The sequence below is a fragment of the Vulpes vulpes genome, chromosome 14, assembly GCF_048418805.1.
Source record: "Vulpes vulpes isolate BD-2025 chromosome 14, VulVul3, whole genome shotgun sequence".
Classification (NCBI taxonomy): domain Eukaryota; kingdom Metazoa; phylum Chordata; class Mammalia; order Carnivora; family Canidae; genus Vulpes; species Vulpes vulpes.
Window position 1 is genome coordinate 14,975,204 of NC_132793.1, and position 20,191 is coordinate 14,995,394.

At 51.3% G+C, this 20,191-nt stretch overlaps 3 protein-coding genes across 4 annotated transcripts in view; all 3 read right to left on the minus strand.

Annotated features, from left to right (window-relative positions):
• PIGT (phosphatidylinositol glycan anchor biosynthesis class T) lies at positions 1–8,909 on the minus strand. Of its 2 annotated transcripts, none has more exons than XM_025998709.2 (12): positions 8,633–8,909; positions 8,255–8,432; positions 5,947–6,074; positions 5,536–5,636; positions 5,284–5,370; positions 4,652–4,739; positions 4,445–4,542; positions 4,189–4,354; positions 3,670–3,870; positions 1,607–1,772; positions 1,405–1,488; positions 1–664 (listed from the first exon to the last, which is right to left on the minus strand). In XM_025998709.2, exons 1-12 carry the CDS (start codon positions 8,820–8,822, stop codon positions 412–414), a joined length of 1,740 nt encoding a protein of 579 aa, XP_025854494.1. In that variant the 5' UTR covers positions 8,823–8,909; the 3' UTR covers positions 1–411. The 2 variants fall into 2 exon arrangements, with proteins under 2 accessions (XP_025854494.1, XP_072591848.1); XM_072735747.1 differs by having other exon boundaries at positions 5,947–7,082; positions 7,972–8,432; positions 8,633–8,835.
• A 2,084-nt stretch (positions 8,910–10,993) lies between these two features.
• Positions 10,994–17,528, minus strand: DBNDD2 (dysbindin domain containing 2). The gene is made up of 4 exons (XM_025998711.2): positions 17,380–17,528; positions 17,123–17,269; positions 16,786–16,923; positions 10,994–15,456 (listed from the first exon to the last, which is right to left on the minus strand). The coding sequence occupies exons 1-4, from the start codon at positions 17,444–17,446 to the stop codon at positions 15,254–15,256; spliced, it is 555 nt and encodes a 184-aa protein (XP_025854496.2). The 5' UTR covers positions 17,447–17,528; the 3' UTR covers positions 10,994–15,253.
• The window catches only part of SYS1 (SYS1 golgi trafficking protein), a 36,431-nt gene continuing 33,370 nt past the window's right edge, over positions 17,131–20,191 (minus strand). The window contains exon 3 of the mRNA XM_025998719.2: positions 17,131–17,269. Within this exon, the coding sequence (XP_025854504.1) occupies positions 17,263–17,269 (7 nt within the window). The 3' untranslated portion in view covers positions 17,131–17,262. The remainder of the gene's footprint in view (positions 17,270–20,191) is intronic.

Sequence of the window (20,191 nt, forward strand, 5' to 3'; positions counted from 1 at the left end):
ACCAAGGAAGCCACCTTTTATTCCACTGCCAGTAAGTTCCAGCTACTGCACAAGTGATACAAGTTCTTCAGCATGGCTGGGTCAGTGCTGTCCTAGAACTTTCTGCAACGATGAAAAAGTTTGCCCACAATGTCCAGTACAGTAGCCACTAACTACTTTTTGGTTACTGAGCACTTGAAATGTGGCTAGGACAGCAGAGGAAATGAATTTTTAATTTAACTTAATTTAAATTCAAATGTCGCATTTGGCTTGTGGCTACTGAATTGGACAGCGCACTCTAGGCCCTGGACTCGTCCTGGGGCAGTTTGGTTCAAAAGCCAATTCTGGAGAAAGTGGCAGAAAGAGCCCTTGGGATCACCACAAGCCCTCTCCCAGAGAGAAACAGCAGCCCTGCTGTCAAGGGGGCAAACCTCACAGCGGGGGGACACCACGGGCACGCCGGATAAGGTTGGCCAGCCATTTGGCCAGGCCACCCGTGCTGGGCTCCTCGATGTGGAAGGTTCGTGTAAGGAGATTGTAGAAGGAACCATAGCACACAGCCACCACTGTGCACGTGAGGCAGATGACGTTGTAGGGCATGCTGAAGTCCGGTGTGGGCAGGTTCACCAGCAGCGGCTCAGTGTAGAGGCGCACGAAGTAGCTAGAGCTATCGGAGACCGGGTACCTGGGGTCAGGAAGGACAGGTGAGTGAGGCAGGACCGGATGCTCCTCCCCATCTCACCTTGTCCCCACTCCTGGCAGAGCTGGATACACAGAGCTAAAGGTTTACAAAGCCTTCTCAGGCTCAAAAGACATCTTTTTGACAGAAGACATCTCAGGTTGACACAGAAACACAGAAGATGACAAATAAACTTGATCAAAGGAGAACTGCCTTGTGCTGAGGGTGGAGAACAGGGCCCTGCCTTTGCTAGGCTGCTTCTTCCTTAGCCTCTGGTCTCAGCCTCAAGGCTGTCTCCTCAGAGAAGCCTTCCTGGATAACCCACTCGATTACTCCCCAGCACCCGATCCCATTACTCTAGGACCAGAATCTCCCCTCCAGCCTCTTAACATGAGCAGGGCAGGGGTGAGACTGCTTTGTGTCCTGTTATACATCCGGTGCTCTCTGAGGGAACTGGCATTTGATTCGATTTGATGTGACTCAATTAAATATTCATTAAGAGAAATAATGAGTAAAGGCAGGTTCTAAGTATAGTTCTTCTCACCTATTTCTTCTTCTAGAAGCACTTCACAATCATTTCATAGGGTCAGAATAAATATTCTAGACCACTAGGATTTCTACTGGGATTGAGTTAACTCTGTACATTGTTTTAGAAGAGGCGACATCCATCCCTGACCTGGCTTGCAGGAATCTGGTCACCTGTGTAGATGCCCACCCCAAAGCAGACCGGCTAAGGCCACACTTACAGGGACTTGAAGAGGGGACTCTCCTCCCAGTCCACGGGCTTGGCTGCCACCATGCTGGGCACGAGGGCACTGAGGACAGATGGGCTGTGGAGAAGCAGACATGCATTCCGCGAGTGTGTGGCTCCTCCCTACCCTCACCTCCGGGGCCAGCAGCCCAGTGGGTGGGTCAGGAGGCTGGGGGCAGTCTGTGAGGGGAGCTCACCTCACATAGAAGCCATGGTTGGGGTCCGGGGTGTACTCAGTCCACTTGAGCAGCGCCCGCTCAAACTGAATGGAGACCTTAGTGGCCGAGTTGGCGGGCAGCTGAATCAGCATCTCCAGGAGGTGTGGCTGCAACCGGTCCTGTGCGGGCTGGTAGTGGACGTAACCTGGGGAAAGGTAAGTGTCACCCACACCTCCTTGCTGGGGTCCAACGATCTGTACTCTTGTCCCTGCCTCTTGAGACCTTCAGCTCTGGATCACAGAAGCCAGGCAGGCTCAGGGAGGGGAGGAGGGTCTTGGAAAAGGGAGATGATGTGTCCAGGGTGGCTGTCCCAGGGCATGTCCAACCTAATTAATCCTCACATCACTCAAACTGGGGCGCCTGACAGCAGGCACCTGTGATGCAACAAGGTCACAGAATCACCTGGAAGTTTCCTGGCCAAAATGTGGAACCTGAATCTAAGCGAGTTTCTATATCTAAAGGCCAACACACAAGAAGTGCAGAGGAGGGAGGGGTCGTGTTAAACACAGGCCCAAGGACAGATTCAGAATACAGAACCTTCCACACAACAGATGACCAAGCTCCTCCAGCAAGCAGATTTAAAAAAAAAAAAAAAAAGAGTGAGAACTGTTATAGATTAAGTCACACTTAAGAGCAAACACCTCGGGGATTCCTGGGTGGCGCAGCAGTTTGGCGCCTGCCTTTGGCCCAGGGCGCGATCCTGGAGACTTGGGATCGAATCCCACATCGGGCTCCCGGTGCATGGAGCCTGCTTCTCCCTCTGCCTGTGTCTCTGCCTCTCTTTCTCTCTCTCTCTCTCTCTCTCTCTGTGACTTTCATAAATAAATAAAAATTAAAAAAAAAAAAAGCAAACACCTCAATACAAGATGTTAATAATAAGGAAACTGAGTGGCAGGAGAGGGAACTCTGCTTTCTGCTGTTTTTCTCTAAACCTAAAATTGCTCTAAGAAAATGAAGAGAGAGAAACTTGAGAGCTTATCAAGCAAACGCTATGTGAGGACCCTGTTTAGATTGTAACTCAAATAAACCAACTACTAAAGTGTTATTTTTAACACCACTGGAGACAACGGGCATGAGAAGGACAGGTGGTATTAGAAACGTAGACTGAAGCATTTAAAGGCAGATCTGGTATCTAGGATCAGTTTTAAGATACTCTAGCAGAAAAATAACAAAACCGAAAAACGAAACAAGGGCAGACATGAAACAAGAGCCAGGAGGAGCCAGAGCTGCTGGCACTGCAGGCTGGGGGCGTGGGAGTGTGTCATGCTCTTCCCCATGGGTGTGTTTGACACTTTCCAGGGCAAAAGGTTAAAAAACAAAACAGAAAAGCCTACAAAATACAGGGGTAACATGTTTGAAGAGATTCTGGAGGGGATACAAATAGTAGTAAAACAGCCCCAGGTTTGAAAATGCAGATGATGACAGGGGTGGTCACAGACAGTAAGTCTGGGTGTTTGGGACATGCAAGAACCTCCTCCTGAGAACTCTTCTGTGTTAAGTCTCCCTCCACTCCAAACAACAAGGGCTTTGGTGCTAGGCCTGCCACCCGACAGAAAGCACGCAGTAAACATTAGCTCCTCTTCAGAAAAGGAATAGAAAAAAAAAATAAAGATTTAAAACAATGTCTCTTTACCCTGCCCAAGGAGGCAAAAAACATCTACTCCAGTTTTCTCTATTTTCTTTCTGATACCGTTTTCTTGCTGCTAACCCATTCTCCACTACAGGCCTACAAATCCACACAAAAGGACATGCCCAGGGCCCCGGGGAAAATGGAACAAGGAAGTAAAAAGATCAGGAAACTGCTGCCCTTGTGAAGTCCTATTAAGAATCACCAGTTCTATATGGTTTCATTACTTTTGCCTAAAAAATTACTTCCAGATCTGGCATGGTGAGGCTACCCTTTCCACGTTTCAAAGTCTCTGTGCCTGGATGGTGTTTCTGAGGTACTTGAGGAATCACTCTGAGAAGTAAAGGTCTGGGGGACGTCAAGGGAGAGCAGGATGGGATCGGGGAGGTGCCAGGGGCCTGGGGTCAGCTCTCACTTGGCTTGTTCTCCTTGCCCTTGGAGGTGATGGTGAGGGTGTGCACATAGAGCCGCAGGTACCAGGGCACTGTGTCCAGCACCAGCACAGGGAAGGCGCGGTATGGGTGAGTATTGTATAGCAGCGTGTTCAGCTCCCCATTCTGTAGCCCGTAGCCACTCACATATCGCTGGGCATGCAGGAAGGGTACTGGAGGGGCCTCTGCAAAGACAAGTTCATGGTTAAGAGCTACTAAAGGAAAGGGTCAGTGCTCACCCCCCACATCCCCGGCCATTTGCAGGGTCCCACAGCGAGGGAGGAGACAGGGAAGAGCTTTGCCATCAGAACTCAGAAGCCTGCATCCCGGAACCATCCTTGTCTTTCCAGCCCAGGGCATGATGGAATTACTATCACTTACTAAGTACTTACATGCACCGAGCTCTGTGCACCTCCCAACTCAAACCAGTGACTGTCTACACTTTTCCTCGGTAACACTGAAAGCTCTTTAGCCCAGTGCCCTGGCAGCCCATCCGCACCTACCATTCTCTGGAGGGCTCTTCCATTTGAACTGGAGGTTGAGGTTACGGGAGTTGTTGATCACAGCTGTGTCAAGCAAGTCATAAACGGCGTAGGTCTTCTGGGTACCGAGGGTGACGTCCTGGTACGTGGTGGTTGGGGTTGGGTGAACCTCCAATGTCTCATTGTCCTGGTGGCACAAGGGCAGGACTGAGAAGTGAGCAGAGGCGCAGGCTGGTTTTGGGTGGAGGGAGGGCGATTGTGACTGAGACCTTGGTACCTGGTTATAGCTGGTGACGTCCACATAGACTCGGCTCTCCGAAGCCAGGGGACAGGGCTCTGTAAGGGTTCGAGAGAACATCCGGAAGAGGGACCAGTCTGAGGAGCAGAGAGGAGGGTTGAGTGGGGGTGAGGACTAGGCCTAGTCTGCATAGATAGGGCGGGACCAGTGACGGTAAGTAGCCAGTGGGTTGCCAAGGCAGCCTACCTTTCTTCCCCTGTCCTGTGACAAAGGCGTCATATACGACAGACAGGGTCTGCCTCAGCTCCCAGGAGATGCTGGTACAGCGTGCATTCTACCACGAGGGCCAGACAGCAACAGTCAGCACACATCACTCCCTACCCCGAGCCCCCAGAGCCTCAGGGACTTCTGCCCGGACCCCATCCCTTGTCTATCATGTATCTTCCCACCCATCAATTTACTACAATTCACTACTGAGCACTTGACCCTATGCCAGTGGCATTACAAGTACCAGTTGGATAAACCGCCACCAACACCCATAGGAACTGATAACTACTATTACTCTCATGTGACAGACGAGGAAATCAAGCTCAGGGAAATGAAATGATTTGCTCAAGGTCAAGCTGGCTGAGTGACTTACCTGGTAGTTGCATGCACAGCTATTGTTCTTAACCGCTATGCTCCATGACAAAGATTTACTGAACGCTTGCCAGGCAACCACTCAGTTTCCTTGGTGTGTGGCCAATGCCCCAAATGATCATCAGCACAGCTAAGACTTACTGCTAGCTCAGCCCGCAAGACACACTAGGCTACGTGCTTTATCTGCATGTTCCCTTGGAGCCCCCGGATAGCGCCCACCCCTGTTCCCCATGACTTACTCTGCAAACAGGACGAATATGCACTGCCTGGGAGTGGTAGCTTGTGTGGAATAAGCGATCAGCCTTCAACAGCACAGACAGGCCTGCCTGGAGGAAGCAGGAAGAGGTGAAAGGTTGGTGCCCTACACTGTGGGACACCTGCACAGGGGGCAGAGGTGAACGGTAAACACACCCTGGTGGTCAGGTGGTGAAGGAGCACGCACCAACCCCACTGTCCAGAGCTCCCACACATCCAGAGCACTCTGGCCTCACCTTGGAACTACAGGGCAAGAGCTTCTTCCACGGGGTGAGGTTCTCAGTGCAGACCACCTCTCGTGGCAGCACCGCGTAGCGTAGGAAATAATGATCAGTGCCTGGGCAAGACACAAGTCTGTCTGGGGTGGGCCCTGTGGCCCAACTCTTCAGGACCCACACTCCAGAGATGGGGTAACCCCCTCCTGCTGGCCATGCAACTCTCCAGTACCACCACCCTAACAGTCCCAGCTTGGGTTGGGACCCCTCCTCTCCCTGGAAGGCAACGCAGAGACAGCACAGTCTCAGGAAGCCTTCCTCTGGGGCCTGCATACCCAGGATCCAGCCCAGTTGAAGAAGGAGGAAGCTGAAGAGAAAGGAGGCAAAAGTTGGGGCAAGAAGAAGAAGGAGAGGGCCACAGGGCTATCTCACCATTGGCCAGCCCCAGGGGTTTGAAGGAGGCAGTAGGAGTGACCGTGTTGGTAGAGTCGATGAAGTTCAAGGAGGCACAGAAGATCCCCGAGAGGACATTACTGAGCTCCTTCCAAGATTTATCCACGCTGGATGGAGACAAAAACCCACTTACTATCATGGGGCTCCCTCCCTCCAAGCCTGCACTTGGCTACTGAACCAAAAAACTGACCAGCTAATGGAGCTGCCATGGTACCACTGCCCTGCTCAGTTGCCTCCTGAGTCTTGCCCTACCCACCCTTTCTTCCTCACTCTCTTCTGGACATCCCAGCAGCCCCACAGGTCTCTACTACTCAGGTGACTCTTCCTCTCGCCTGGGAATGCCCTACTCACCCCTCTCTGCCCACCTTCAAAGAGGTTACCTCCTCCAGAAAGTCTTTCCTGCCCTCTACAACCACAGTTCCCTCCTGTGCTGCCAAGGTTCTGACTACCTGAGCCTCTCACGAGGTCCCTCCAGGGACATGGCTAGGTAGTGGCATCTTGTTCTAAGCATCTTTTCTCAGCTAGGCTGTGACCAACCAGGGGAGATGGAACAAGTCTGGGTCTCCTAGGTATATCCCACAACACCATGTAAAGTGCCCCACATTTTCAGAGGCTGAGATTAGCCCGCTGATCCACCATGAGGTGTGCCCAGCTAGACAAACCCACGTACTTCCCTGCGAACACCCTGGGCATGCAAGTAAGTCCTGGTTCCACCCTCAGAGTAGGAAGTCCTACATCCATAAAGGCTTACTGAACAAGGGAAAACAACCATTCTAGGACCCTACAAAAACAACGAATTAAATTAGAAAGAGAAATGTCACAATAGATTTGCTCTCCATATCAATAACAAAAAGCATAAAACCAAAATTCTAAACACCACCAGCTCCACATCACAGGCAATTATGAGCTGGGGGGAGACAGTGACAACAAGGCAGACGGGGGTAAAAAAGCAAAAGAGCCAAAGTTCAGGCAAGAAAGAAAAGCAAATCTGGAAGTCAGGGCTTGTGCCTCATTTGATATCATCTTAGTGTTGTCCTGGGATTTTTCAATAATCTGCTATTCAGAGCTTTTCAATTGCTCTAATCATTAAGCCTGAAAGCTCTACCCAGGGACACCTGGGTGGCTTAGCGGTTGAGTGTCTGCCTTCAGCTCAAGGCCTGATCCCAGGATCCGGGATGGAGTCCTGCATCAGGCTCCCTACAGGGAGCCTGCTTCTCCCTCTGCCTGTGTCTCTGCCTCTCTCTCTGTGTCTCTCATGAATAAATAAATCTTAAAAAAATAAATAAATAAAGCAAGCCTACACAAGCCATAATCACATTTCATTTGGTGTGCACAACACTGACCCATATAGCATTTCTTACATTTTGAAATTACTTACTGATATCCATATTTGCCAATTACCACACTAAAATCCAGATTTCTGGCATCTCTTGAAAATGGGAGTATCTGACAACAGTTAAGCCTCTATTCCCACATGGCAACAATCCACTAGGGGTGAGTGGCAGCTGTCCTCTCAAGCTCTCTAGCCCGCTACCGGTCTCCACCACTCCCTATCCCATTCCCCTCTTTAAAATCATGCTTATGATACTGACTTCTCATAGTGAGATTAAGAGGAAATTGTGGTACAACAGTAGTACCTAAACCTGTCCCTCTCCCAAACAAGACCTATTCCTCTAATGGGGAGATCTGGGATCCTGTGGGCCAATTCTAGCCCACAGAGGTTTTGTTTGGCCTTCATGGTCCCATCATCATCATTATCATTATTATTATTATTACATGAGTGAATGTCTTTTTATTTTTTAAAAGGTTGTATTTACATATTCATGAGACGGAGAGAGAGAGGCAGAGACACAGGCAGAGGGAGAAGCAGGCTGGGGGGGCGGGGAACCTGATGCGGGACTCGATCCCAGGACCCCGGGATCATGCCCTGAGCGGAAGGCAGATGCTCAACCACTGATCCACCCAGGTGCCCCTGAGATTTTTAAATTTTACCCAATTTGCCACAGACTTCTACTGTCTTACACCCAAATGAGCTTCAAATTATTTATCTGTCTGTAGATACATGCAGGTGCTACCTCAGGTCTCAAAGTATTAAGGGAAGCGAAAAACATCAATGTAAGGAATGCCACCGGGTAGTAATGTCATTTCTCACTTCCGATGCCCCCATGGAGTCGCTGTCTGCTGGAACTGCTGCCCCCCCTCCCCAAGGAGCAGTGGCAGGATGACAACGCCGGCCACTGCCACATTCCCTCCGTGACCTGCAACAGGCCCCAGGGGGGGCACTCACTCCGTGACGGTGTCTTGGAACCAGACCCAGAGCTCTGCACCTGATGGGGCCTGCAGGAAGGGTGGCCCCCAGTACCGAGTCCTCCAGAAGCCTTGAGTGAATGACAAGTGCAGCTCTCGTAGAGAATACTTGGAGATCAACTGCCCCAGGGCCTTGGGAAATAGCCTATAATGAGACACTGGGAAAAGGGGAGCAGGTGAGGGATGATCCTGGAGGACGGGTTCTCAATAACTATCCCATCTTTCCCCGCAGAGCCAGTTTGTCGGGCTCCAAGCCCCGGGGCCAGAGCCCCTCTCAGGTACCAGCCTCCACCGCCCAGGGCTGGCCTCCAGCCCGCCTCCCAGCAGGAGCCACCGAGGAGATGCCGCATCCTCCGACCTTCTTCTCGCTGCAGGTCCGAATCCCAGCGCGTGCGGAACTGGAATGTGGCGGCTACGTCCCCGGAAGGCAGCGGGGTGATAACGAGCTCCTCCCGCAGCGTATCTCGTGGGGGCTCTGCTCGGCCCCCGTCCACCAGCCCCAGGAGCAGCGGCGCGAGCCACACGAGCCGCAAGCGGGCCGCCGCCATGCCTGCGGCTGCTTCCGCCCGCCCGTGGTGCCCGCCCCCACGAAAGCCGACGTCCAATAGGAAGAGCGCACGAGAAATGACTTCCGGTGCCATCCGGGAAGCCGGGGCGAGGCTCCCGGAGCGGCGGCCACCTGGAGCCTTTGGGGCTGGTGGGTCTGAGGGGGCGCGGGGGGCGGGGGGTTTATGGCAGGACCGAGGGCCGGACCGAGGACTCTCCACTTGGGGTACTCCTATGCATTAGAATGCGCTTAATAGGGACGCCTGGGTGGCTCAGCCGTCGGGCGTCTGCCTTGGGCTCTGGGCGTGAGACCGGGTCCTGGGTTCGAGTCCCGGGTTCGAGTCCCGCGTCGGGCTCCCTGCAGGGAGCCTGCTTCTCCCTCTGCCTGTGTCTCTGCCTCTCTCTACGTCTCTCATGAATGAATAAATAAAATCTTTTTTTAAAAAAAGTGCTTAATACCGACTGCCGCCGTGCCAATGTGGTAATTGAAACAAGACTGGAAAAAGGAAAACAGGAAAAAGACTGAAAACGTGTTTTGCGAGGTCACATGGCAGGGCTGGTGGGTTTCAATCCCACAGTTTCTGGTGTGTCCGTTTGCTCAGTCCTAAGCCTGGTGCAGAGCTTTCCTGTAAAACCCTCAAATAACTGGCCCCTTTATTAGGGGAAAAAAAAATGTCACACGTACAACAAAGTTGAATGAACACCTGTTACAATGAACACCTATTTCCCCATCACTTCCTGCATTAACATTTTACTATACTTGCTTTATCACAGACTGGTCTGTTAAGTCCCTCAATTCCTCGGATGTCTCCAGGTAAACTGCAGACATAAGTACACCTCTCCCCTAGATATTTCAGCATGTATGTCATTAAATAAAGCTTAATGTTTGTTTACGTTTTGGTGTAAAATTCACGGACGATGAAATGCACAACTCCGAAGTGCATATTCACGGAGTCTGACAAAGCATACACCACACACAAGTTTGTGTAACCCAAAGTTCTGTCGATTTATAGAGCATTCTTAAAACCCCAGAAATTTGGTTAATGCCCCTTGACAGCCAATCCCTGTCCCTCCTACCTTCCAGAGGCAACCACTATTCTGATTTTTCTCCACAAAATACGAGTCTGTTCTAGAAGTTCATGTCAGTGAAACCATCATATGGTATGTTATTTTCTCGTGTAAGACTTCTTGCATAGGAAGAATGTTTCTGAGAATCATCCCTGTTCTTGTGTGTATCAGCAGTTTCTTTTTATTGCTGTGTGGTTTCATATTATATGAATATACCTTAGTTTATCCATTCTCCTGGGGATGAACACCTGAACTCTTTCAAGTCTTTAGCTGTTATGAAGTAGGTGGCCATAGGAGTTATTTTGTAGATGTATGTTTATTTCCTTTGAGTGAATATTTAGGAGTGGTCAAAGACTAGATAATTCTTAACTTTTAAAGTAACTGCAAGATCTTTTTCCAAAATGTATCACTTTATACTTGCACCAACAATATATGAGAGTTCTGGTTAATCCACATCCTGCTCAACATTTGTTTTTTAATTTGGCGGGGGCGGGGGGGGTGGACTTTAGCTTTAGCCTTATGGTATATGTAGTGGTATCTTATTGTGTGTGGCTTTATTTTGCATTTCCCTGGTCCCAAATGATGTTGAGCATCTTTTCATATGCTTTGTGGCCATACATATGTTTTCTCTTGTGAAGAGTTTGTTAAATTCTTTTTGCACCCCCCACCTTTTGTATTGGCTTGTTTGCCTTTTTACTACTCAGTTGTAGGAGTTCCAAAGTTAAATTACTGCTTTGGTTTTTCTGGGTGACCTATGAGGACACACTCATGAAGGATTTTGCTCAGTCTCTTGCTCACAACCATGCTTCTACTTAAGAGCCAAATTTGATGGTGGACAGATCTGCCTAGATATACCCCAACCAACCAGAAAGGGGATGTCAAAAAGATATCTCTATGTCATTAGGCCCTCATCCTACTTCCATCTAGTGTTCTTCTCCCGCTACACATGGAATAGAGGCTATGAGTTTAGATGTCGGACAAATCCCCACACCAGCTTTTAATCCACCGGAGCATGAACAACCTAGTGTCACTTTTCTTCTGTAAAATGGATAAGCCTACTTTCAGGGTTGGTGTTAAAGACTAGAAATTATGTATATGCAGGACATAGAATGTAGTGAGTGTTTAATAATATTGACTGTCATTTACTCAAACAATTCTTTGATGTAGGGTCTATGATCTCTTGTTTTACAGATAAGAAAATAGGTACAGAAACCAAGATATTGCCTAAGATCATAGTGAGTCATGAAGCCAGAACTAGAGTTCACACCATCAAACTCAAACAAAACAAAAACCAAAAGAGGAGCTGCCATCATTATGATTATTTTATATTCTATGCTTTCTCTCCTTTTGAAATTGCCTCTCCCCATCATTCAAGACCCGCCACCTCCAGGAGACTTACCTTCTCTTCTCTAGTGTTACAGTCTTCTGTGCACTTCTGCTACAGCCTGTGTTCTATTTCCATTATCTGTGGCCCCATGTGCTCCTGAAAGAGCTCTTGGTCACCTTAGTATTCCTGTTACCTAAGCAAGAAGGCTAGTATACAGTAGGTGCTCAGCAATGTCTGAACAAACAAGTCACAGCACAGTTCATAGTGTCCCCACACTGCCACACTATTCAGTGTCAAGTTCTGTGCATTCTTTAGGGACTGCTAGAGGGTGCACCTTCCAGGGAATCTTTCCCCAAGTTGTGATCCTTCCTATTTCCTCCACACCATAGGATTCTACAGGATGAGACTGTCTTTATCCCTCCTCCCCAGAGTCTGTGATAAGTCTGTGCAGCAGACAGAAGAAGCCACACTGCGGCTTGGAGACAAAGCTGGGCTGCATGCTTTGGAGCTGGCTCCAAATCATCCTCTCCTCTCTGGGGCACTGTGTGGCCTCAAGATACAGTCAGTTGGAGATGCTGGCTCTGAAGGCTGGCCAAACCCCTGTGGTTTGGCAGGAGAAGAGATCATTGTCCAAGCAGGAAGTGGTCTTGGGTCTCAGCTGACCCTAGACTTTTCCAGGCAGGGCTGGGGCTCATAGCAGCCGAACTGGAGGTTCCCCGCAGGCTCACACACAATTCTGCCTCTCTGGAAGACTAGAGATCCCTGTCCCCAGGCAGGCTCCCTGCCCCAAACCCCACAAATCTTAGCATCACGTGCCTGGAGTACTAAGAGATTTCTTGACATACTGACAGCAACCAAGTTAGTCTAGCTTCCCATCATTTGCCCTGAAGGGAGCAGGGTGATCCTGGGAGCTGAGAAGCCTTGTATAGCAGAGCCATAGAGCTCACAGGCTGCAGCCCAGGAGAAGGCTCAGCCACAGTCAGGTGGTTGAGCTTTGCTACTCCAAAGGAAGGGAGAGCGCAAAAGGACAGAGACCATATCTTTTGTGTGCAGCAAAGTCATAAGCAATCCAGAAAAACTGGAAAATTTCACATGAGACTAGCCCCAGCCCAGTTTAGTAGATGATCTCAACTTGGACACAGAGGCTTTTAGACAAAAGGAACTAAAAACTCCCACAAGTTTCTCACTAGCGCTGGGAAAAAGCACTTAAGAGCTGTCACTTACAAAGGTCTCCTGCAGGGGTGAAAGCAGGCTGGTACCATGGGAAGACTGCAGGCCCGTCACTCACTCAGCCTGGATAGTACAAAGAGCTTTGGGATTTAGGCTGAAGGCTACTGATCCCATGGGTGGCTTTGATGTCTGAAGGGAGGTGGAGGGGCTTATTTCTTCTGATGTGAAAAATGACTTGATGCCCCTTATGGCTGGGTCCTAGAACCCTCCTTACTCCTTCCACTCCCCTTCTCTCCCTGAGCACATTCACTCACTTACCACCTACACAGTGGTATCTCTATTTATCTTCCCAGCCTAATCCTCTCTAAATCCAACACTCATGGGTCTGATTTCGTACCCAACATAACCTCCCACAGGTCTTGAAAGCACCTCAAGCTCACCATGGCCAAAAACAAATTTATGACCTTCTCTCCAAACCTGGTTCTTCCCTACACTCTCCATCTGGGTGAATAACCCTCTATATCATCCTATTGCAAGGGAGAAACAATTGTGGCACCCTTGACCTCTTCCTCTCTCACCTACTGCTCAAATCTTTTGGAATCTGTCTCCTAAATATCTCTTCATTCCTTCCACCTTTCTATATCCCATCCACCTCCACCCTAGTCCTGTTACCCACTATGTAGTATGTGGCAGTGATCAACAATCACCTATCACCTCCTGGATCCCAGGCATCCACTCTGGTGCTTTCCAGTCAGCACTCCACTGAGGAGGTTCTCACCCTGCTCCCTTCACTCCCCTCTAGTTGACTCCTAATTATCCTTTAGGCCTCAGCTTAGATGCCACTTCCTCAAAGAAATGCCCCCCACTCCCCTGACTGCTCTTAATAGGCTATTAACCTCTTCCTAGAACTGGTCATTATTGCAGTTTTACATCTGGGCCCCCACTAGACTAGACTCCCATAAAAGCAGCACTGTCTTTTTTTTTTTCCGCTCTACATTCCATCTTCAGTGTCTTACACATGTTAAACACTGACATTTAATAAATATTTGTTGAATGAATGTCATTTATTTTTTATACCCTGCCTCAACCCAGTCAAGCTAATCACTACCATTATCTTTTTGTTAGATGTCTGTCCTGAGCCTGTCCTTCTCCAGTATATTCTCTACAATGGCCAGAATTACCTTTTTAACAAGCAAATCCAACCACTTGTAATCCTTCATTACTCCCCATAAAGTTCAGATTCATTAATGTGGCCTCTAACACAAAAACTGCTAGTTAACTACCCAAAGACTAATGTCTTCTTGTTCCTTAGAAACATTACCCTGATTTTATCAAGATAGCAGTGTGCCCTACTAAAGGCCTATCCTGGCCTCTCCAGTAGCCACGGTGCTTCTGAGAGGTTTGAAAGGTAGTTCAGAAATCAGATGCACTGGTAATTCAGTGACTTGAAAAGGTTATTGTTTTTCCAAAGGCCAGAATTTTCTTTCTTCCAGATAATGTTGTGTCCCCATGTCTATGAAATATCTATAAGTGAAACATTTGTTGTGTTAGCAAGCTCTGGTCAATGAGATGAAAGTGGATGCCACTTGTTAGAATTTCCAAGAATGCTTCCCAATGTGGAAATAGCAGGCTGTGCTTTGCCCGTCCTCAGTTTCTTTTCCCACTTTCTGCCAGTTTCAAGGACATGATGGCCGGGCTCCAAGGGCCATCACAGACACCAGCTATCACTGAGCATTCAAGGCACGTAGCTGGGATGGCTGAGCAAAAAAGAGCCAAAAAGGACTCCGGTGTTTAATAACTTTGGAGCAGCCACATTGCCCTGGACTTCTTTTATACGAAAAAATACATTTGTATCTTAAGTCTCTGCCCTTTTACTAGCAGCCGAATTGAAACTTGATACAGGCTCCAAAGTCTTTCATGACTAACCTCTGTCACTCTTCCTTCTTGCACCTTCCTCTCCTTCTCCAATTCAACACTTGTGCCCAGCTGAATGTTTCTCAGTTCCTCAGAGCTATTTCTCTCCATATAAAATCTTCCCAAGCTGCTCTTTCTGCTTGGATTACAGCCCCCACTTGGCAAACTCCTACTCAGCCTCTGATCTCAGCTTAAAAATCAGTTCTTCGGTGGCTAGATGAGCTATTTTCTGACACCAGAATCGTTGCTCATCATGCTACTTATTACACCATGAACCGTGGCATTTACTTGATTTTCTCTTCCAGAGACAGTAAACTCCTGAAGGCAGGGACATGGCCTGTCTTACTCAGAACTGTATCCCAAATGCCTAGCATACATGTTCAAGAACTATTTTCTAAAGAGAGGGAGCACACAAGAGATGGGGCTGGGGGACAGTGTTGGTCAGATATAATGGGTCTGAGACCTCTGCAGTATAACACATGAAGGGGAATGGTTGGTATATGATTATTTGTTTATTATTTATACTGTGTCCTGTTCCCAAACAGGACATAGGCGAGCAGGATGGCTGAAGTACCTACCACTGCACGGGGAGTGCTAAGGAGTTCACATCCACTTAGAAACACGGGTTTAGAAGCCTCTATTGGAAGACTACAGCAGAGTCTGGGGGAGGGAAGGGTGCTAAGAAAAGCAGCAGCATCTTATCCTACCTCACCTTCCATCTCCTCACCTATAAGCCCTACCTCAGGAGTAAGCCAAAAACTGGTGGGAGGGTTGTAGCAGGAAAAGGTTAGCAGGAAAGCAGGAGGGTTAATTCCCAGAGAGGTACGCCATCCCACCGTCCTTGCGTCCCCCTGGTGCCTACTGCAAATAAAGAGTCTGGTCTTCTCTGAAGTGGACCTAGGGTCTCCTGTGGAGAAGAGCCAGCTCTGCCAGTCTGTAGATGTAGGCCCACCGCTAGCTGCAAGCTCCAGGCTCTGCCCCTCCATCAGCCCCATCCTCCTCATCAGATTGTGCCAAGGGCGTGTCTGCTCCACCATCGCTGGGATTTGGGCTGTGCAGGTTGGTGGAGTCATCGGAAGATGATGAGGAGGTACGTGAGGCAGTCCTGTCTGGCGTAGGCACTGGCAGGCTCAGCTCCTCTGGATGGTCATCCAGCCCTGCCCCGAAAGAAGAGTTGGTCAGGGCTTCAGGGGACTCTCAGAGACCCTCTGGCCAGGAGAGGCTGAAGCCCAGAGAAGGGTAGGGGAGTGACCAGTAACTGAGCTAGTTTACAAAGAGCCAGGTCTCAGGATGCCTGGTTGACTCAGTGGTTATGCATCTGCCTGCTGCCCAGGGAGTGATCCCGGAGTCCTGGGATCCAGTCCTGCATTGGGATCCCCACGGGGAGCCTACTTCTTCCTCTGCCTATGTCTCTGCCTCTCTCCATGTCTCTCATGAATAAATTTAAAAAAAAAAAAAAAAAAAAAGCCAGGTCTCCTGACTTCCAGTTCTTTCCACTTCCCAACACCATGTCCGGGCCCTGGAGTCAGGTCAATCAATTCAAGAGTTCAAGATCTATCTATGTCACTTACTTGCTACTGAGTTGCTTTGGGCAAGTCATTTTCCCCCTCAAGGGCCGAATCTTCTCTAAAAATGGGATATGCACCTACATTCCAGAAGGGGTTTTGAAGATGAAATCGAGAACTGCTTATAAAATGTCTGGTATGGGGCGCCCGGGTGGTGGTTGAGCATCAGCCTTCAGCTTGGGGCATGAACCGGAGTCCTGGGATCGAGTCCCACATCAGTCTCCCTGCATGGAGCCTACTTCTCCCTCGCCTGTGTCTCTGTCTCTCTCTCTCTGTGTCTCTCATGAATAAATAAATAAAATCTTAAAAAAATATATCTGGTATGCAGTAGGCCATTAATAAATAGCAGTAGCTTTAAATAAGAAAATATCTAATAAGCTAAGTATATGTGGGCTTTGGAATAAGAAAGCCATGGTTTGAATCCAGCTCTTCCACTTTCTGGCTATGTAACAACTTCTGAGTCTAATTTCCTCCTTTATAAAACCAGGATAATACTGCCTGCCCTAATAGGACATTTTAGGGATTGAGGTAACTAAGCACAGTATTAGCAACCTTAAAAAACAAAAAAACATGTTGAGTAAATATTCATATGAAGATGACTAAAATGGCTTATCTAATACAAAAACCATATTTTATATTATTTCAATTATATGAATTAATTACATTAATTTCACAAAAGGCAAAATTAACAAAGGTTAAGAGGTTGGGACATTCCCAGAATTTTAGATTGGCGATCTGTCACCCAGTTTCCCTTAGGGTCAACTTCCCTAAAATCAGAACAGACAGCTGTTTCATTGGTAGAAACACCCACTTCCAGCCGCCACATGTATACTTCCGCAGCCCTGCCTTGCAGCCTCACTTCAGAGCCTGACACCAGTTCTGGCTAACTCGTGCCCAAGTCCCCAAAGCCAAGGGGCATACCAGATGTCTGGGAGGCTGGCGGAGGGTCTTCACAAGGCAAGAACACATCTGCTCCATCCTGGTCTCCAATGTCAATAAGTTCTACCTGTTCCAGTGCATCCACATTCACTTCCATGGATGAGATACTACCTATGGGGGCTGCAGATCAAGAAGGGGGCAAGTCAGGAGGACACAAGCCAGGGCCCCTAGGATGGTTAGAGACGTGTGTCAGGTCTAGAGATAGACGTTTTGAGGGCCCAAAAAACAAGAGGAAGAGGCTCCCATGATTCAAGACCTATATGACTTACCCACCCCCCCACCCTTGCCCCAGTCCCTCTCCCCAGAACTCAGAGCTTACGTCTCTGTGACTCAAGATGCAGGTGGGACAGGGGGAAGACAAACTCTGTCTCCGGCTGTAAAATTTCCTCGAAGAATTTCTGCCGCTCCCGAAGGCGGAGCTGCTGGCGCTCCAGGGCTGCCCGAGGATTTGGGTCCATGTCAGCTCCTGGAAGACAGAAGAGCAAGGATGGCTATGAAGTTGAGAGGGACTACAATGGGGGCCTGAACTTGGGGAACCCCTCTGTAGCCAGCATCCCGGTGTTACAGCCTGGACACCTCTGGACTGGGCTACCTCCTTCTCTTCTTTGACGCAGAATCCATTACCACAAACTTCACATCTCATTGAGAGGCAGGGCTGACCCTGTCCCCACAAAGGGGATGCTGGTTCCAGGCACCGCAAAAGCAGCTCCTCTGTATTCAGAGAACAGAGCCAATAGCCAAGTCTCAGTATCATGCCCTTGTGAGAGGAGTTGCAGGGATTGGTCTAGTCCAAATGAGCAAGGCACTTTTAATGGACCCAGGCTCCCCTCAGAAGGCTATGGAAGACAGTGGGATGGGGATCTCAGGGTGGAAGATTATCTTGTTCCAGTGCTGCAACTCTGGTTCATGCCCAGCCTTCAAAACCCAGACAAAGACTAAAGCACTCCCTCTCCCCCACACACCCCATCACCACCATCCCCTCCAAACCCTGCTCTGAAGTTGCAGACCTGACTTCCAGACTTGGCTCTGCCCCTAAGGAAATCATCTTTCCAGCCTCAACCTTCCCATCTGAAAATGACTGAATAGTCCTACCAGCCTCAAACACAACCCAGCAGCTGTTGGTTCAGGTGCTCTGTAAAATGTAAAGCTGGGAGAGTGTGCTATTTAGAGGCCCCCCCTCCCACCATCTCTTCTCGCACTCCCCAGCTCTTTTTGAGCACCTCTTTGACACATATCAGCCTTATATCCCCATAGTCAATGAGTAGCAACTGGGCCGGCGAGTCTTGGGTCCAATTCAGTCCAGTCCCCCACCCCCCACCCCAGGCGGTCCCCGGTGCTGAGAGCTTTCCAGAACACCAGAGCTCTGGGCCGGCCCAGGCCCTAAACATCCACTCGCATTCACTCCATCTCCTTCCTGGCAGCGGAGGAGCCCATCACCCGAGGCAAGGGAGTATCAGGCTTGAGGACCAGCTCGTCAACCTCCGTAGCCTGCCTCCCGCGCTTCATCTGGACTCAAGTGTCAGGAGACCCCGGGCAGCTGCACCGGCGCTGCTGCGGGCTTCGAGGGGCTCAAACCCAAGTGGGCCAAAGGCGGTGTGCGGAGACTGGGTGGCCGCCGGCTGGCAGCGGGGGCAGGGAGGCGCTGACGCCGATTCCTGGGAAAGGCTCTCGGAGCTGCCGCCCAGGTCACGGCGCTAAAAATACCCCGGGCCCCTGGGGCCGTCTGCTCCGCCGCCGAGAGGGGAGCGGGGAAGGGAGAGATCGAGGGTGGGGGCGCCCACGGGCGGGGGACGCCAGGACGCCCCCTCTCCCCAACCCCATCCATCTCCCGAGACCTGAGCGGCTGTCCCCAGGGGGCAGCGGAGCCGGGTCTGGGGAGAGGAAGGGAGTTGTTTACGCGACCAAAGGTGCTAGGATAAGGGAGACGAGGTCGGGGAGCCCGGGGGGGAGCCCGGGGGGAGGAGGGTGGCCGTGAAATGCAGCGCGCCCCGCCAGTCTCCGCCCCACCCGCCCAGGAGTCCGCGGGAACAAGAAAATTCCCTAAAAAGGGCCCGGGCGCGCCCGCCGGTGGGGGGAGGAGGCGGTCGAGGGCCGCGGGCGTCCGACTCGTGCCGCCGGCCCCCGGCCCTGGCCCGCCCGCCGCCTCTGAGCCCCCGCGCCGAGCCCCTACCTGCAGCGCCCTGCGCCCCCGCAGCCTCGACCGCTCGGCTCCGGCGAGACAGCACCGGGGGCGTGGGAGCGAGCCGCGCCGGCCGGGGTGGGGCTGCGCCGCCGGGGCTCCCGCGGGACCGCCAGGCCCTGGGAGCCGGGAACGAGGAAGCGTCGGGCGGCGGAAGTGGGGGAGGGGCTGCGCCGGGCACCCGCGCCCGCCTCCCTCCCGGCCGCCTCGGGGAGCCCCCTCGGGCGCGGCCGCTCGCACTTGCAGGCCGGGCGAAAAGTTCCCGGCGCGCATCCTCGCTCCGCAGCTGGCCGCGCTCGTCCCTCCGCCAGCCGCCGGGGCGCTCGGCCCCGCACGCTCACATCCACTTGCTGCGCCGCCCTGGGCGCCGCAGCCCGGCTGGGGGCACACACGCGGGCTCTGCACCCAGGCGCACTTGCTGCTCGCGACTCCCGGGCAGCCCCGGCGCAACGCACCCGCACCCGCACCCGCACCCGCACCCTGGGCGAGCAGGCGCAGGCGGGGAAGGGAACCGGCCAGGGCGAGGAGGGCACTGACCCGCTGCCGCGCATCAGGGCAGGTGCGCCGCGGCGGAGGGCCCCCTGACCCCGGGACTCACCCGGCAGCCCGGGTTTCTGGCTCCGGGACCGGACTGAGCCACCGCCCAGCCTTCCAGCGCACTGGGCGGGGTGGGCGCCGGGACGGGGCGGGTCGGGGCCGCAGGGGTGGGCCTCTGCGCCGCGCCCCGAGACGCCGGCGGGGAGCCAAGCTCTCCAGGGCGCGAACAGGGGCGCTGCGCGTCCAGGTTGGCGGGGGTGGAGGGGCGAGGCTCAAACTGCCGGCGGACCGAGGAATCTCTTGCCCCACTCGCCGCGCCTCCTGCTCAGACCAGCGCCAGAAGTGTCCAATCTGGCAGCTCCTGGACTGAGATTCTGTACCCACTCTTTTCCTCCTCCCTCCCACCTATCCCTTCGTGCTCGCAGCTCCAGAAGCAGCGGGAACAGGACGGGGTTGGGAGTGTCTGTCGGGAATACTTATTCCATAGGGTCATTCATTCATTCACTCAACAAACATCTGCGAGCAAGCCAGGAACTAGGAGTCATCCTTGGCACCTCCCTGTGCTGCGCTAAATTCACCTCCATTCCCTGTCGATTCTCTTTCCTAAATAACTTCAATCCACCATTCCTCTCCTTTTCCACCACCATCTCTCCCTTGGCTCCTCCAGTTGTA

Bases quoted from the DNA above. Each gene is read 5' to 3' on its own strand.
- PIGT (XM_025998709.2), bottom strand. From the start codon at position 8,822: ATGGCGGCGGCCCGCTTGCGGCTCGTGTGGCTCGCGCCGCTGCTCCTG. The intron at 5,637-5,946 runs GTGAGATAGCCC...TGTCTTGCCCAG, and splicing joins ACCCCTGGGGCTGGCCAATG to GCACTGATCATTATTTCCTA. The intron at 4,740-5,283 runs GTAAGTCATGGG...CCCTCGTGGTAG, and splicing joins ATATTCGTCCTGTTTGCAGA to AATGCACGCTGTACCAGCAT.
- DBNDD2 (XM_025998711.2), bottom strand. From the start codon at position 17,446: ATGAGATGTGAAGTTTGTGGTAATGGATTCTGCGTCAAAGAAGAGAAG. The intron at 16,924-17,122 runs GTAAGCTCTGAG...CTTGATCTGCAG, and splicing joins GCATCTTGAGTCACAGAGAC to CCCCCATAGGTAGTATCTCA. The intron at 15,457-16,785 runs GTATGCCCCTTG...CTTTCGGGGCAG, and splicing joins GCCAGCCTCCCAGACATCTG to GGCTGGATGACCATCCAGAG.